The sequence below is a fragment of the Mustela erminea genome, chromosome 2 (genome assembly GCF_009829155.1).
Source record: "Mustela erminea isolate mMusErm1 chromosome 2, mMusErm1.Pri, whole genome shotgun sequence".
Taxonomy (NCBI): domain Eukaryota; kingdom Metazoa; phylum Chordata; class Mammalia; order Carnivora; family Mustelidae; genus Mustela; species Mustela erminea.
In genome coordinates, this window is record NC_045615.1 from 43891497 (window position 1) to 43908019 (window position 16523).

A 16523-nucleotide genomic window follows, 5' to 3' on the forward strand; every position below is an offset into this window, starting at 1 on the left:
AGACTCAGGAACCCAGAGTGTGCAAATTAGAACGATGGGAGAGGAGCCAGCTTGAGCCTGTGTATAGGAAACCCTTTCAGAGCAAATGGAATGACACAGGCAAACAGCGTTTTTTAAACTGTCTTCCCATGTAATCAAGACAAATTCTGATTTGTCTCCTTCTGACCTCTGCCTGTGATTCAAAGGGAGCCTCAGACCCTCAAACTCCGCATCTTTTCTTTCCAGGTCCTTTTGGAATAGGATGGTCTCTGGGAGGTCCAGGCCTTTAGGCCCTAGGGCACCTCCCTTCTCCCCTCACCTGAAGGGTAAGTGGTGGGAGGCCTGGGGCCAGACATTCCGGGAGATTACTGCAGCCCTAGCCCATAGATGAGAGCATTGAGCACGTTCCAGATTTTAACCTTAAGAAGAGATGTCCCAGCCTGGGAAATCTTTCCTCTCCAAATATGGCCCTTTTCTCCCTAGGAAAGCCAAGTATCCTCGTTCTCTGCTCCTTTACAGACCCAGCTCTTTAAAGAGAGCCTTCTTTGGGCCAGTATCAGGTGAGAGGTGGAATCCGGGAAACAGCTCCTTGAAAGGGAAGCAAAACTTCCGCCCAGCTGCATAAAGTCAGGTAAAGTAAGAGAGCCCAGACTTCACCTGTAGAACTGAGACCCCCAAACCTACCGCTCTCTGGGTAAAGGACCCCCAGATTTCAAGGGAGTGAAGGCACCACACACACAGGGCTTTTCTAGGCTGCCTGGGCCTCAAAAAAATACTGAAGAAAAGGAGTTGAAGGATGAAGCCAAGGAAGCCCTTACCAGTGGAAGAATGCTCCCTTTGGGGAGGGAGTGGGGATAAGGAATGGCAGAGTGGTAGGTACTGCCCATTTTATAGTCTTACTTAAAAGACCTGAGGTCTGCACTTACTCATTTCTTCTTCTCCTTGGATCCTAAATGTGTTCATTACCATCAGGGGGAAAACAGTTTTTTAAAACCTTCCCCTTGGAAACAGAAATGGTCATTGACAGTTGACTTTCAATACAGTGGCTAACTGGAAAGAATAAACAAACAAACAAACAAAAAAAAAAACAAAAAAACCAGGAGCTCCTAATTTCCCTGTTCTAGGGGAACGGAGAGGGAGTGGGCTAAAGAAAACAGCCTTAATTGTAACCTTGGCCTACAGGGTAAAAGAAAGTTGACTCCAGCCCCACCACCACCTAACTGCCCCAGGTTCTACTTCAGGCTTCTTAGCCTCACACAACCTCTAAAATCAGTCCACCACAAAGGGAGATCTAAAGGTGCAAAGGTCTCCACAGTGCATCCAGACTTTTCAGGTACTGAACCGGGCATGAGACAGACAGGCAGATGGACGGTGGTCAAGAGAAATGTTTCCAAGTCTTAGAGGGAAGCCTCGTTAAAATATGTACAAGTTAGTTGTATTAATTTATATCATCCTAAATTTTTGTCTCAGGGAAAATATTGCTGGAGATCTAAGTTTGGTATCGACTCTCTGATGGGATCAGTGAAAGAGACATGAATCTCAACTGCAAAGAGTATTTTAAATGGCCAGTAAGTCCTCCTCTTATTTATTGCTTTATGCATTATTTTCACTCATGTGCCTTGGAAAGTAACATACATTTCTACAAATGATGATTGGATTGTACTGTTTCTACAAATGATGATTGTACTGAAGATTTTATTTTGAAGTAGCTGTTGTGAGCTGATAAATGAATGTATTATAATACCCCCTACTTGATCTTCCATTTTTCCCAAGGAAAATCTTTGCATTGAACTCCCCCATTTTCTACTTAAGCTGTGTGTGCTTGTTTTTACAGCAGTTTGTCAGATATTTACATATATATTCACAACTAAAAGAGACTCCTGATAGTTTGGAGATCATTTCTCTGCTTCCAGGCTGGGAGAAGAGAAAGGGTTACATTACAGGTCTATCTTTTTTTTTTAAATCTTTAAGAGAAAAACAAAATACCCCCCCCCCAAGAGAATGCAAAGTTCCCCCGTGGCTTCATTGTGTGGGTGTGTGTGTGTGTGCTCCAACAGGAGTGCAGACACTCAAGAAATGTTCCTTGAATACTCTTTTCATGCCAGGCACTGTACAACATCCTGGGGATACAACAGTAGGCAAGGACTGTAGAGTCCTGTGCCCTTGCAGTCCAGCTATTCTGGGTTTCAGTTTTCCAAGAGGTAATACAATTACGGCTTTTCCAAACTGTCACCCACTCTGGTCTTTCACATCTCCCTGAGGCACATTCTTCCCCTGGGTGAAATGGCACAGCACTATACAGAAAGAGAAAGGGGATAGGCGGAGAAGGAAGAGGAAGAAGAAAAGGAGAGAGAGAAGGTAAGACAGAGGAAGGGAGGGAGGGAGGTGGTCAGACTGTTTACCTGGAAGCCATCATGATCTCCAGGTAGAGCATGGGTCCTTGGCTGATATAGTCAGTCATCTTAAGGGTACTAAAAGCAAGGCCCCTGAATTAATCCACTTCTGCCTTACTCTCTATCTCATGGAAGTTAATGACAATGTGCTGATTTCATATTTGCCTTTGCAGTCCCTTTTCTCTGTAATTGCTTTTAACAGACTACCTAGACAGGCACCGGGATGGTTTCTTACACCAGAGGCAATGAAGCCCAATCTTCAGCTGTATTTTCAGCTTTTATTATTCCCAGGGTGCACTGACTTCTCTGTGCTCTTCTGTTGGAATGGGTATGCAAGAGTCAAGTAGGCAGGCAGGCAGGGAGAAGGAGCTTTGTGCCCATTAACTTCAGTTGGCAAATAATGTCCAAGCTCCCTGGAAGGAGCAAGGTCTACAGGAGATTTCTTCTGAATTAAGAGCTCTCCTGACTTTGGGGTCAGGCGTTATGGGGGAGGGTCCTTTTGTTTTTCTAGGGGCTTGCTGCCTCTCTTCCTTAATCCTAAAGAACCAGCAACAGCTACAGCATCTATCACTCACTTCTCTTTCCTGCCTTCTTGCCACCTGGACTGTCTTGGAAACAGAGTCATGTCCCTAGCTCTCAAAGTATTCCAAATTCCAAAGTATTTCCAATTCCAAATCCTCAGTCCTAACTTGAAATCCAGGGTCCCTTTGTACCTTTTTTTTTTTCTTTTCCTGAGTTTTCCCCCCTCTAGGTTTCCCAGCACCCAACCAGTCTGAGTAAAGCTGGAAGTGTATCTGGGACATGGTCCATGGAGAGAGAAATAATATGGCCCTGCAAAGCCAGATTCAGGCTTTTTCCATGTCTGAGATTCCTTTATGGGAAACAACAGTATGACACGTTTAACCAAACTATACATCTATATTACAGGATAGTCATCCCCTCTTACATTTATGTGCTACTTTATACTTTATGAAGCCCTTTTGCTTTTGCAACTTTGTGAGGTAGTAATTTTTTTTTTTTTTTTTACTTTTTAAAATTAACATATAATGTATTCTTTGTTTCAGGGTTACAGGTTTGTGATTCATCAGTCTTACACAAATCACAGCACTCACTGCAACACATACCATACCCTCCCCAATGTCCATCACCTAGCCACCCCATCCCTCCCACCGCCCTTCCCTCCAGCAACCCTCAGTTTGTTTCCTGGGATTAAGAGTCTCTTATGGTTTGTCTCCCTCTCTGGTTTCTTCTTGTTTCATTTTTTTGTGAGTAGTAATTATTATTAAGATGACTTTATAGATAAGGAAATGAAAGATTATCTAAGTTAAGTGACTTTTTGGGGGTCAAGTTACCACCAAGAAATAGAAACAGCAATAGGGCTCAAGTTTTTAGACCCTGCTGAAGTTACCCAAAGGCTTCTTTCATGCCACATGGGATCATTCTGGCGGCGTTTTCAAATGACTTGAAGCAATCATGAAAGATGCCTTCCTCAAGAGTCTGTCTTCAATACACTACTCTTTATTCAGAGAACAGAGATAGGTCTGTTAAATACTGTATTAGTTAGTTATGCTACATAACAACTTATCCTCAAATGTAATGGTTTAAAACAATAAGCACTGATTATCTCACATCATGGGCAAGGAATCTGTGTAAGGAATCATGGAGAGCTTGGATGGGTGACTCTGCCTTGAGGTTCATATGGCTGCAGTCAAGATGTGGGCCAAGTCTACAGTCATGTGAAAGTTTGAGTGGGCTGGAGTGCCACCATGTTCACACTCCTTGCAGATTAGGACTGAATTTTGGCAGAGGCCTCACTTCCTTACCAGATGGAGTTCTCCATGGGGCTGCTTGAGTGTCCTCACAACAGGTCCTCACAGCAGCTGACTTCCCCCAGAGTGAGTGTGTGTGAGAGAGAGAGAGGAAGGAGCCATAATGCCTTTTATGACCCAGTCATACACCAATGCTTCTGCTGTACTTTGCTCATTAAAGTCACTAGATACAGCCACACTCAAGAAGAGGGAGATTAGGCTCCACCTTTTTTTTTTTTTTTTTAAGATTGTATTTATTTATTTGACAGAGATCACAAGTAGGCAGAGAAGCAGTTGGGGGAGGGTGGGCGAGCAGCCTCCCTACCAAGCAGAAAGCCAGATGCGGGGCTAGATCCCAGGACCCTGGGATCAGGACCTGAGCTGAAGGCAGAGGCTTTAACCCACTGAGCCACCCAGGTGCCCCACGGCTCCACCTTTAAAAGGAAGGAATATCAAGCAATTTTTAGAAATATTTGAAAACGACTACTAGTAGTTAGCCTTTAAGTTTCACATAAAAAGAATATGTCCCTTGCTTACTTCTCTTCCCACTTTCACTTTTCATAACCTTTCCTCAATTGAATATTTATCCTGCACAAGACAGCAGGGTCTAAGCTAGGAGCAACTGGAGACTGGGCTTTTCATGATGGTTATGATAGTGATGATAATGGCTAAAAATTGCATAGCTTACTATTTGCTGGGCACTGTCCTAAGAACTTCGCTATATTAATCCATTTAATTCCCCTAACAATCTTATGGATTAGATACAGTTATCTCCATCTTACATATGAGAAAACTGAGGCATAGAGAGATAGAGTCATTTGACCAAGATCACACAACCAGTCAGTGATAGAACTGCAGTTCATATCAGATAATCTGGCTTCCCAGTCCAACTCTCAACCACTATGTGATCTGATTGTGGCAAAGGTAAAACATTACTCAGACCCTCTAATTCACTTGAGACCATTTGGATTTGGGAGAAAATTAGGCAAATTCTTACAAACCAAGTAAGGGGCTCAAAGAAGAAAAAAGAAAAATCCAGTGGTGGGGGGCAGGGGTGGTATGCAGGGGAAAAATGTTTACAATTCCTTTTCAAGAGCTAAGCCAAAAAAAAAAAAAAAATAGAGCTGAGCCATATAGCCTCAAGCATCAGAATCACAGCTACCCATGATGACTAGAGGAATTACTACAAACCATGCACCTATGGAGAAGGCTCATATTTGAGGCATGAAAACTTGGATGCCTTCATTTGCAGGTGGTTAGACCATCTGGTAATAAAGTTAATAGATTTTCAGCAACCTTGCCTTTCTGTGATCTATACAAACAGACAGATCCCAAATAATTTATAGGTGATTAACAATTTTTACATAATTTTTGCATATCCAAAAATAAAACTATATTATAGAGGTGTGCTGGTTTTCTTTCTCAATCTGTTATATCTGTCTCCCTTGTAATAAGCAAATATATGGTATAATTATATTTTAACATTTCTTTTGGCTTTATCAAGATAGATAGAGGCAATCACATTAGAGAAGTGGTAGGGCTCCTCTATAAAAATAATGCTCATTTTCAATTAGGTAGAAAAAACTCTTTCTTTCCCTAGGATGAAGAAGGGATCCATCTTTGAATGTATCTTCATTCCAACTAGATATTAGTATTCAAAATACACTAAAATAGAAGCTCTGGATGAGGCTTCTGCTTCAGACTCCTGGCCAGGCTCCGCTAGATATGAAACACCACAGAGACATCATGCTCTACTTTTCCAAGTCTTCAAGTGCAGTGTTCAATGAACACATTTTGTCAGGGCCAGAAAACAAAGGATGCATATGTAGACATTTCATCTTTGGCATAAATGATCTGCTGGATGAAAGAGGAAGAGTAGAGAGAGAACTGAGACGCTCAGAAAAACTTTCCAGTTTGTGGAGCAACTCCAAGCCAATCTATGGAATGCTGAAGGCCAGAATTCAGGAAAACAGCCCCATGTCCCTTTGTCATCCCCTCACACCATTGCTCTGCTCCCTAGTCAGACTTTACATTAACAGTGGGGAAGGGCAGTACGACTGTGTTTTCTGCAGATCTGAGAAACGGCTACGTTAAAAAGAATGTATTTCTCTGTGAAGCTTGCAGTCTAAATACTGCAGAACAAAATACAGACTTTCCTGTCAAAAAAGGGAAGTGTACTAAGGAACTGGCTTTTTAAAAAAACAGTCATACGGAGGAGGGGAGAAGAGCATTTGGGCACGTATCTCGGTGTGTGGTAAGAGCAAGGAAATTTAGTGTGGAGAAAGCTGTTCAAACTAGGTTAAAATAGAGTTTATAGATGAAATCAACTGCTTACCTCTGTTGTTATTACATGATCGTATTGTCAATGATTAACAAAGGAGCCACTGTCTCTTTAAGCTATTCAGTGCTAGGAGTTCCCAAGTGGAATTTCACCTCTCCAGTGTGTGTGTGTGTGTGTGTGTGTGTGTGTGTGTGTGTGTGTGTGTGTGTGTTTGTGTCCACTGATGACCAGCATACAGGACAAAACAGTGCAGATCTAGCCAACTTGATGCTGGTCTAATAACGTACTCATGTACATGACATTCGGCTCCAAAATGTTTCAAACACACCCTCAGACTCTGTTGCCTAGCACATTATTTCCAAGAAGAGCAGGCCTCCAGTCCAAATGGCCTGCACACTCAGCAATGACGAAATGCACATCCTTCCAGAAAAGAATGAGTGGTTTTCTGTTTCCCCCTTCCCACTGTCTCCCAAGGAGTGAAAGGAAAAGTGGATTAAAGTGCTTGCAAACTCGGAAAGCCACTCACCATACCACAAATTCTGGGAAAGAAGGTATAGAGTAACTTAGAACTGAAGTTACTGAATCCTCTGAATGTGAACTGAAGAGGTTAGCCACCAATGGAGAACTGAGCTTAGACTCTGGAGACTAGGAAAATAACTCTGTAGAAGCTGTGAATTGTAAACGCTGTTGGGACATCTGAAAGACCCGTATAGGGCCCTTCCCTTTCATTCTATATCTCTCAACCAACCTCACTGACTCTCTTTTCAGAAAAAGAAACAGACACACACACTATAAAACAAAAATGAAAAAGCAGGTTTACCCTTCCTTTCACTACACACACAAAAATCCTTGTTTTTCTCATTTCTCATGTTTCCATGTTGACATTTTGTTGCCTGCAAGCATTTTTAAAAGTAGAGGTTGACTGTGGGGTGGGGGGGGGGGGGGGAGAAGGTTATAGTGGTCAAAGGTAGCAAACATCTGGTGATGTAATGGTGACTATAGTTAACTATTGTATATTTCAAGGTTGTTAAGAAAGTAGATCTTAATTTTTTTTTTTTAGATTTTATTTACTTAAGAGAGAGAGTGGAGAGAGAGAGCATGAGAGGGGAGAGGGTCAGAGAGAGAAGCAGACTCCCTGCTGAGGCCTGATGTGGGACTCAATCCTGGGACTCCAGGATCATGACCTGAGCTGAAGACAGTCGCTTAACCAACTGAGCCACCGAGGCACCCCAGATCTTAAAAGTTTTTATCACAAGGAAGAAAATTGTAACTATGTGAGGTGATGGATGTTAATTAGACTTATTATGGTGATTGTTTCACAATATATAAATGTATATCAAATTATTATATTATACCTTAAATGGATACAATGTTATATAGCAATTATATCTCAATAAAAGTAGGAATATTTTAAAATAAAAGTATTTCATCAGGTCACTTCCTGTTACTTTGTTTTTAAATCATGACCTCTTTAGCCATAATGTCTGGGTGGCAGCCTTAATCAGATGTTTAATGCTGGTTAATGTCATAAAAATTTTGAGCCAAAATGGAAAATGATTCTTACTCTGCCTTACTTGAGCTGTTTCCTCAGCTTCCCCACCATGCTAACTCTTTAAAAAAAATTCTTGTTGCACCTACACAGACCCAATTCAAACCAACCAGTATAAAGGAACACCTAAGTCAAGTGTCGCCCCCCCCATCCACTTATCCTTCATTCCCAGTTTTATGGAGCCAGTCGCAACTGGTGGCCAGCTGGAATCCTGGGTGGAAGTAAATTAACTGGAAAAATCAAGTCACTGCTGCAGTCAACCGAAAAAAGGGAACGAATGCCAGTGCAGCGTGGCCCCAGAGCCCAACTCTGGCTGCTGCCTACACAACTCAGAGCACTTTACAATAAGCTGGAAGACCCTGTCTGCCTTCCATATAATTGCCTGTAGGGCAGAGGCCAGGTCACCAACTCACATTTCTCAGATGCTCTCAATGTAAAGGTGAAGTGCTCAAAGAGAATGCTTCCTAAAGGAATTAGAAGAGGTCTTTCCAAATTTCTAATTTGGAATAAATACAGTAACCTTATTTGCTTCTTGAGAGAAAGCTTCAGTCTTGGATCCACGTTTCTATGATCAATACTACTATATTACTCTTACTCCTAACAACAATAGTAAGAGTTGTTATTATTAAATTCCAAGAAGAGCATTTGTAATTATCTTGTGAATTTTTGTTTTCTTAGGTAGAAGTAATAAGTAAAAAGTTGCTTGGCTTTTCAAGGCAAAAAAAGGTTAAAAAGTAGTAATAAAGTAGACAAGACACTTGCATTTGTTGCAATTTAACAAATAATAAAGTGCAGTTTATGGTAATAGACGTTCCACAACATCCCTTCCCAGGCTCTTTCATCAAAAGAGAGAAAGGAGAGAGGGAGGGAGAGAGAAAGGAAGGAAGGGAGGAAGGAAGAGAAGAAGGAGGGAAGGAAGGAAGGAAATTCTTATTATTTACAACTAAGATTCAAATTACATCACCCCAGCACAGCAAAACCTCTTTTGAAATAGCTGCCTCTCTATAGGATACACACCACAGTCTTGCTAAGAATACAGAAATTCAGAAGTTTAAAACTTATTGGGAACTTCAGAGACAAACCAGAGAAAAGAAATAGAGCAGATTTGCATCCTTTCTATTACATCATGCCATAAGGAATATAATCTATAATAATTTCCTTCAGGCAATCTCATTCCTAGTTTCCTCAGTTTTTTTTTTTTAATTTTATTTTCAAGGGAACAAAACAGACCCACACTTTCTTTACCTAACGCTAGCCTGAAGAATCTACTGAATTCTATTGATTTTTCTCTCTTTGAACACAAGCTCATTAACCTGAAACACTAAGGGGATAACTATATTTCACCGAGCCTATAACTGAGTGTCTGAAAACAAAAAGATCCCAAGACAGTGATACAGCCCTCTCCCTAGGTAGGATTCCTTTTTTTTTCCCCCTGCAAATTTGGCTGCAGAAGCTTTGACATCGATTCCATAACCCTAAAGACTTTCGCACAGTTAGAAGAAGCTTTCTTTAAATTCATCCTTTATTGTAATGGTTAGCAAAATCAAGATCCCTGTCTTTCCAACAACTTCTACATTCTTACAAGCTGCAAGGCGTGGATAAATGTTAGCATCAAACCAGCAGTGCTGCTGCGCCAGCAAGCTCCTCTGCCTCCTCCCAGCTACAGGATCTAGGGCTCCACCAAGGAGCTATCTTGGATATATGGAAATGAGTCCCCTCCGGGGACTTCTTCCAGAAGGAAAAAGTGATCAGGGAAAAATTAGACAACACAGACATCAGAAGCAGCCGGTTAAACAAGTCTCTTCAAGAAGCCCCACGAGTGGGGCTACATTTCTTTTATCTTCCTAATCCAAGAGAAGGAGATTGTGACCCCACTCAAATAAATAAATAAATAAACAGCAGCTATTCTACCCAAGGAACCAATATAATAATTTTGTGATCTTGACTTTTGAGAACTCTGGTGAGATCAAATGATCTGTACCCTTCCATTCAAGGCAACAAATGTCTTCAAACTGTTTTTTAATTTGATTTATCCTTTGAAACAGAAAGTGCATTACATTTAACTGGTCTTGCAAGGGGGGGGGTCTCTTCTCTTTACAAACCAAATTCCTTATATAAATTAATAAAGGTTAAAGTTGCTAATATATCACCATTATTAGCTTAAAAAAGAAAACAATATACATAGTCTATAGTATTCTTATGATACAAAACACTTCAAATTCAATTACAGCAACTAAATGGATTTTTATGTTTCTGACCCAGAGCAGTTGTAACAATTCCCACCATCTACTTTAACACGCATTTTTATCAGAAAGGAATTAAATTAAATACAAGCTATTGTAGCCCCTCCCTCCCCAATACTTTCTTTAAATCACTAATAAATAGCAACAAACGACTGTGCAATTTCAGAGAGGAAAGGAGAGGCGGGTCTGAGGCCTTCCCTGGTTCCACATCTTCTACTTCAAGTCCTGGAGGCGGGAGCGGGGCGCGGAGCCAGGGGGTGGTCAGGGACGAGCAACGAGGGACAAAGGGAAAAGTGAGATTGAACAAATCCAAACCGGGAGAGGAGTGGGGGGTGGAGAACATTCTTGACTCGCTTCTCAAATTAAGTTCAAAATAAAAGGGAGACGTAGGGTTTGAGTAGCTTTTAAAAGAGGGCAGGGTGAAGGAAGAAGGAGGGCCATCTTCTTATACCAAATTCAAAAAAGCATTTTACATTTTAAATATTCACAATAAAGTAACTTCTAGTCAGTGTGACTCACGATTTATTTACAAAGAGCCTTCAACAGGTTGCTTTAGTCGGCACAGCAGTTTGTGGGGGGAGAAGCCTCCCTCTCTCCTCCCATCTGTGGCGGTCGCCCGCCCGCGAGGCTCTGAGGTCCCTGCGGCGGGTGCGGAGCCTTCAAGAACACCTCTCCGCGCCCCGCCCCGGCCGGCCGCTGGGGGCCCAGGCTGGAAGGGGCGGTGCGGGGACTCCCGCAGCTCCCGCCGTGGGGACGGGTCTAGGGGACCAAGCGGGGCTGCGAGAGTGGCCCAGCCGCGAGTTTCAGTTGCCTCATCTATGCAGTGATTTTCGACGTCTTTTCTGCCTTCTGATCAACCCCCGAGTCTCTCTCTCTCGCTCTCTCTCGCTCTCCCCCGCCCCCCTCAACTTCCAGGTTAAAAAAATAGATATGTACATCTTAGAAAATAGCAAAGGGCCCCGGCGGGCGGGGCGGGGTCCTCCGAGCCCCAAGGGGCGGGCAGGCGGGGCGCGCGCTGTCCCCGGGGCGGGGGCCGGAGGCCCGGCAGGCGCCGGTGGGAGCGGGGGTGGGGGTGTGGGGGTGGGGGGCGGCGGGCGCTCAGGACGAGCTCTCGTTCTCCGACGCGTGCAGCAGGAGGCCGCCGCCGCCGCCGCCGTTCGACTTGTGCTTCTTCAGCAGCTGCGTGATCTTCTCGTCGTCCGAGTTGGGGTCCAGGGGCTTGTTGTAGTCGTCGTCCTCCTCCTCGTTCTCCGAGGCGCCCTTGAGCCGCTCGGTCTCCGAATCCTGCTTCTTCTTGGCCGTGGCCATCTCGGCCGCGTGCTTCTTCCTCCACTTGGTCCGGCGGTTCTGGAACCAGACCTGGGGGCCAGGAGAGGGGAGGAGAGGGGAACCGGGGCGGGCGGGGGAGGACAGGAATTGAAGGCGAGCGGATTCAGGCAAGGCTGCTTCCCCAAGATCCCCGGGTCGCTCCAGCGGGCGGGCCCCTGACGGCCTGCGACCCTCGCTCAGAGACCTCCCTTGTTCCGGCCGTCAAAGTCAGTCTCCAACGCCCCAGCTTCCTCCGAGCGTCGGGCACCAGCGGAGTGACCGCCGTTACCATAGCGATAGTAACACAAGTGTATAGACGTTGTCAGTGAGCTGTCTCCGAAGAGAAAAAACTTGGAAACTTAAAACTTCCCTAAAAACGAGTCCGCTTTCCTACTTTGTAGTTTGAAGTACAAAACTTACCTTCCTAAGTTTGCTTCATAAAGACTTTGTGATTTTATTTGTTGTTTCCTTTCTTAGACTAAGACTTGCAAACAACTTGAAGTGTGCTTGCTTTTTAGTGTGATTTGTGGGAAAGAAAGCACGGCATTTGCTCCAATTACTTCTGTTCTCCTTTTCATTTTTGGATATTTGTCTGTTTCTCAGATCTCAAGTCTGAATCCACACAAACATGGTAGGTAAACACTCCCCTTCCCGTTTACACTTGTAATGTACCATTTAAAGTTAAAAAAAAAAAAAAAGAAAGATTTGCTAAAACAGAAACCTCAAATCACTAATAATAATAAACATAAACGCTTGAAAATATTGAATAGATGAGCTAAAACCAGTAGTTTGCGTGTGAGTCTTTCTCTATGGTTTGTCATAAAACCAAACATCAAGCTGGAATTTTGATTAGTTATTTTTTAAAGTGAAATTTGGCTTATTACATTATTTTCCACTGTTAGCATGCCTAGTCTTTCAAATATTATTTTAATATTGTTCTTCTCCAAGACATTTTATATAACAAATATTTTAAGCTATTCATGATGTGTGACACCATGTTTGATATACATAATTTAACCTAAAGCATCAGCAACCAATTTCCAAAAGATACTATCCTCTTTTTATGATTCTCATCCATTTTCTCATCTGTTATGTATTTTATCTAGAGAATCCGAATTGTTAAGAAAGTGATTTTTATTTTCCTTATACAGCTATAATAATTCACTTCTAGCCACACAGACATATTTACGGTGACAAATGAAGACTTCCAGATTACTGTGGTAGGCTCTGTACCAAACATTGCAAAAATAATTTTAACTGTGATGGTATTCTAATGGTCACGTACAAAATCACCCCTGAAATGCATTTTATGATGCTTGCCCCCGGGGGAAATACACTCTAACCAGCAGACGTGGCTAACAGTTATTCCCACTTAATTTAAGGAGCAACAAGATTACTAATGAAAACAGACTTATGCTCCTTCCCCTCCAAAAATACCAAATATAATAAATTGAAGAAGGGACACAAAAGAGAATACTGGAAATATAGGAAACCACTAGTTTTAATTTACCTACTCGTTCAATCCTTTTATTTTTCAGGAAAAGATTTCTCAAATTTGATTCCCTGGAAATATACTGTACAACTCAATTATAAGCTAAGTGACATTTTAATTATAAATTGTTGTCACAAACGGTAAAATAGTATAAATCTGTTGATAGACAGAATTCTTTCATAATACAATAATAATCTTGTCAATTCATTTGGAAAATTACTATTCCAAAGTTATAGTCCTCAGCTAAACTAAAAGCAGATTCACCCCTGCTAAACGGCTGCATCCTGTGCATTTTTTTTAAAAAAACCTGCAAGTTAATATAGTAGCACTATAAGGCTGATCTACATCAGAAAATGATATGACTAGCGGAGCTTGAATTGACAAACAAAGGCTTGAATATCCTTACAGAGTACATAGAAGCTATCTAACTGGTGTGATCTATTCTAAGGGCTGATATTTCGGTCATGCTTTTATTCTCCAATAATGGCGAGTTCCCCCAGCACATGCTGCTATCTAGATTAACCTAATTTCAAAGGCGGGGGCTTGATTCCTTTTGTTCATCAACAGTTTGCCCGCCTCGAGACCCCAGGGCCTTTGTAACCCCCACTCCCACCCCCTTCGCTGATTTCATCTTCTCCCCAGGCTCCTCAGATCCGCACCCCCCAAGCGGCTGTTTGTTAGAGGGGTGTGTGCGCGCGCGCGCGCGCGCGCGCGCGCGTGTGTGTGTGTGTGTGTGTGTGTGTCCGCGCGTGCGCGCGAGTTGGGGATTAGGAGACCATCCCTCGAGGTTTGTAAGGTCTGCTACTCACCTTGACCTGACTCTCCGTCATCCCCAGCGAATAGGCCAAGCGAGCCCTCTCGGGCCCCGCCAAGTATTTCGTTTGTTCGAAAGTCTTCTCCAGAGCGAAGATCTGCTGGCCAGAAAACGTGGGTCTTGTGTGTTTTCTCTTCCCGTCTTTGTCCAGCAAAATGGATCCTTGATCTGCGAGAACAGATAAACAAGGGAAGGAGAAAAACAATCGGTTACAAGCGGCTCCACTGAGAACAACTCAAAACACTAAGTTTTGGGGGGCAAGCTTATTCCGCAGCAGACGTCAGAAGTGTCCGGCGCTTCCAGTCCCGCTGCGCGCCTCCCTTTGCCTTTTTACGCCCACCTGTTTTAAAAAGCCGGGTGTGTTTGGAGCAGCAGTAAATAACCTGCCGAACAGAGACGTCCAACAGGGAGCGCATTGCTGAAGTTTGCCGGAGCCGAAATCACCAGGCCCCAGTAAATTGAAGAATGCGGGATAAAGGCCCGTCTAGCCTCCCAGTCCAGACAGTGCTCGCTCAGCCCCGAAGACTTTGCTTGAGGATGACTAGTTTTGTTTTATTTTGTTTTGTTTTGTTTTCTTTCTTTCTTTCTTTCCCTTGAGCGCCTTCCTAACCTGTGCCCGCACAACAAAGGGCGCCTTGTTTTTTGCACACAAGAGAGCTAAATCGCCCCCAAGTCAAACGCCGCTGCGGCCGAGGGGGAGGGGGTACCGCCTTTGTTGGCGGTCCCTACACGGCCATCAAAACGAATACAATAGCGTCTCCCCGACACCCGCACCAGTCCGGCAGCCCTCCATTCCCAAGGGAGCCTCTACTTGGCTCCCGCAACTTCCCTTAGTTGACTGCCGCTCACCCACACGAAAGAGGTCTGGAGAATTAATGGAAACTTGGGGGACTGGGTCAAGAGCAAAGACCGGAGCAAGAGAAAAACCTAGGCTGGGCCTCGAACTACACCTGGAAGACTAGGAGCCTCCTCGGCGGTGGCCAGCTACCCAGAAGATTGGACTGATCTCGGGGCAACACAGTTAGTTGGTTTCAAGCAAGATCTTGGTGGGATGTGTATATTCCCCAGTGCTGCCGCCACCTCGTTCTACCTCTGGTTCATTTTCATGTTAGGATGTTGAGGGCCAAGATGCCTCTCAGAATTCCCAGGCCCAAGAAGTCCCGGCCCTTCGCCACCCCCACCCCACCTTCCCAGGGCCGAGGCAGGTGGGAAAGTGAGAGCCCAGCAGAGGGGAGTGGCCCGAAGTGACTGAGCTCGCTACTGCGGCTGCCGCGGACTTGTCTTCAATGAGCTCACCCGGACCGACTGTACTAGGGTGGGGGTGGGGGAGCTCCTCGAAGGCGAAGAGGTTAGGTAGGGACACCCTGGGCCGAGATGTACATGCAAGTACACGCACTCCGGCCAGGGCCGTGGAGGGCTTGCCGCTGTGGTCCCCCGCCTGTTCGCAGAGAGGCCAGTTCGGCTGGCGTAGGTGGAGTGGGGCCCTGGCAGACAGGCGGGAGCCAGGAAAGAGGGGATGTAGCCCGGGGCTCAATAGCCTCTCCTGCCCTTCCCACCTCTTAAACCCAAGCAGGGCCTGAGGTTGCAGTTAGGCGGTTCCAAAGTAGCCGGGGCCTCGGGTGAGACACATGCCTAGCACCGCGTTTTCAACACGGACTCATGCACAACCGCTCCTCGAGGCGTGCCCAAGACTTGGGGGGGAGGGGGCACTTGGAAGCGAGCTCAGGGAAGTCAGAGTCCCTCAATGAATGCCCTGGCAGAGCCTAAATCGTGCGATTCTGGTGCTGCCAAACTACTGGGGAGCCAAGAGGGTGCACGGATCCCCCATGCACATCAGAAGACATGACCCGAGAGCGGGTAGAACGCGCACAACTGTTCTCAGGCGATTGTACTCACGAGGGGTGCAGGCCAGGCGGGCGTCCCTCCAGGGTGGGCTCTGCATAACTCCTGGCCAGAAAATGGGCGTCCGGCCGGGCAGCTCGGCCAGCGGCTTGGGGTACCGACCTACCGCGGCCACGGCCGCTGCGCTGGGGCTGAAGTAGAGCCCAGGCGGCGGCGGCGGCGGACTCAGGCTGCTGAAGCGGGGCAGGCCAGCCAGCAGCCCCGCTGGGGATGAGGCGGCGGCTGCAGCGGCTGCAGCCGCCGCTGCAGCTGCCGAAGCGGAGGAAGCGGAGGTGGACGAGGAGGAGGAGGAGGAACCCGAGGGCGAGGCGGAGGGCAGGGCGGCCCCTGAGGCCACGGGCATGGAGGGCCGGCTCAGGATGTCGTTGATGCCGTGGGGGGTGGCGGCCGAGAGCTGCTGTGGGGGGCTGCCCAGGGATGAGAGCCCCCCCGTGGTCGGGGGCTTCAGGCTGCCTGGGTTGTGGGCACCCAAAGGCGGAGAGGGCGACGACGAGGAGGACGAGGAGGAGGAAGAAGAGGGGGGGCCGGCGGGCAAGGGGGGGTACGCCGCGGGGTACAGAGGGGTCTTCATTTCGGCCATGCTGTGCAGGGCAGCCAGGGGAGGGCTGCTGAGCAGGAACGCGCTCTGCCGGGTGCCCTCCATCGCCCCCACCGCTAACATCCCACGGCCAGGCCGGAGCCCGCAGCCACTCAGCGAGGGCGCCGGCGGGTGCCCCGGTGGGGCTCAGGAAAGCGAGGAGTGCCGAGGGCGCGA

The 16523-nt window shown here is 45.7% G+C and overlaps 1 protein-coding gene across 1 annotated transcript; it reads right to left on the reverse strand.

The window, feature by feature from the left end:
- Positions 1-11333: 11333 nt before the first annotated feature.
- Positions 11334-16508, reverse strand: NKX6-1 (NK6 homeobox 1). Its single transcript, XM_032332763.1, has 3 exons — positions 15764-16508; positions 13863-14035; positions 11334-11612 (listed from the first exon to the last, which is right to left on the reverse strand). The coding sequence occupies exons 1-3, from the start codon at positions 16428-16430 to the stop codon at positions 11352-11354; spliced, it is 1101 nt and encodes a 366-aa protein (XP_032188654.1). The 5' UTR covers positions 16431-16508; the 3' UTR covers positions 11334-11351.
- Positions 16509-16523: the final 15 nt, after the last annotated feature.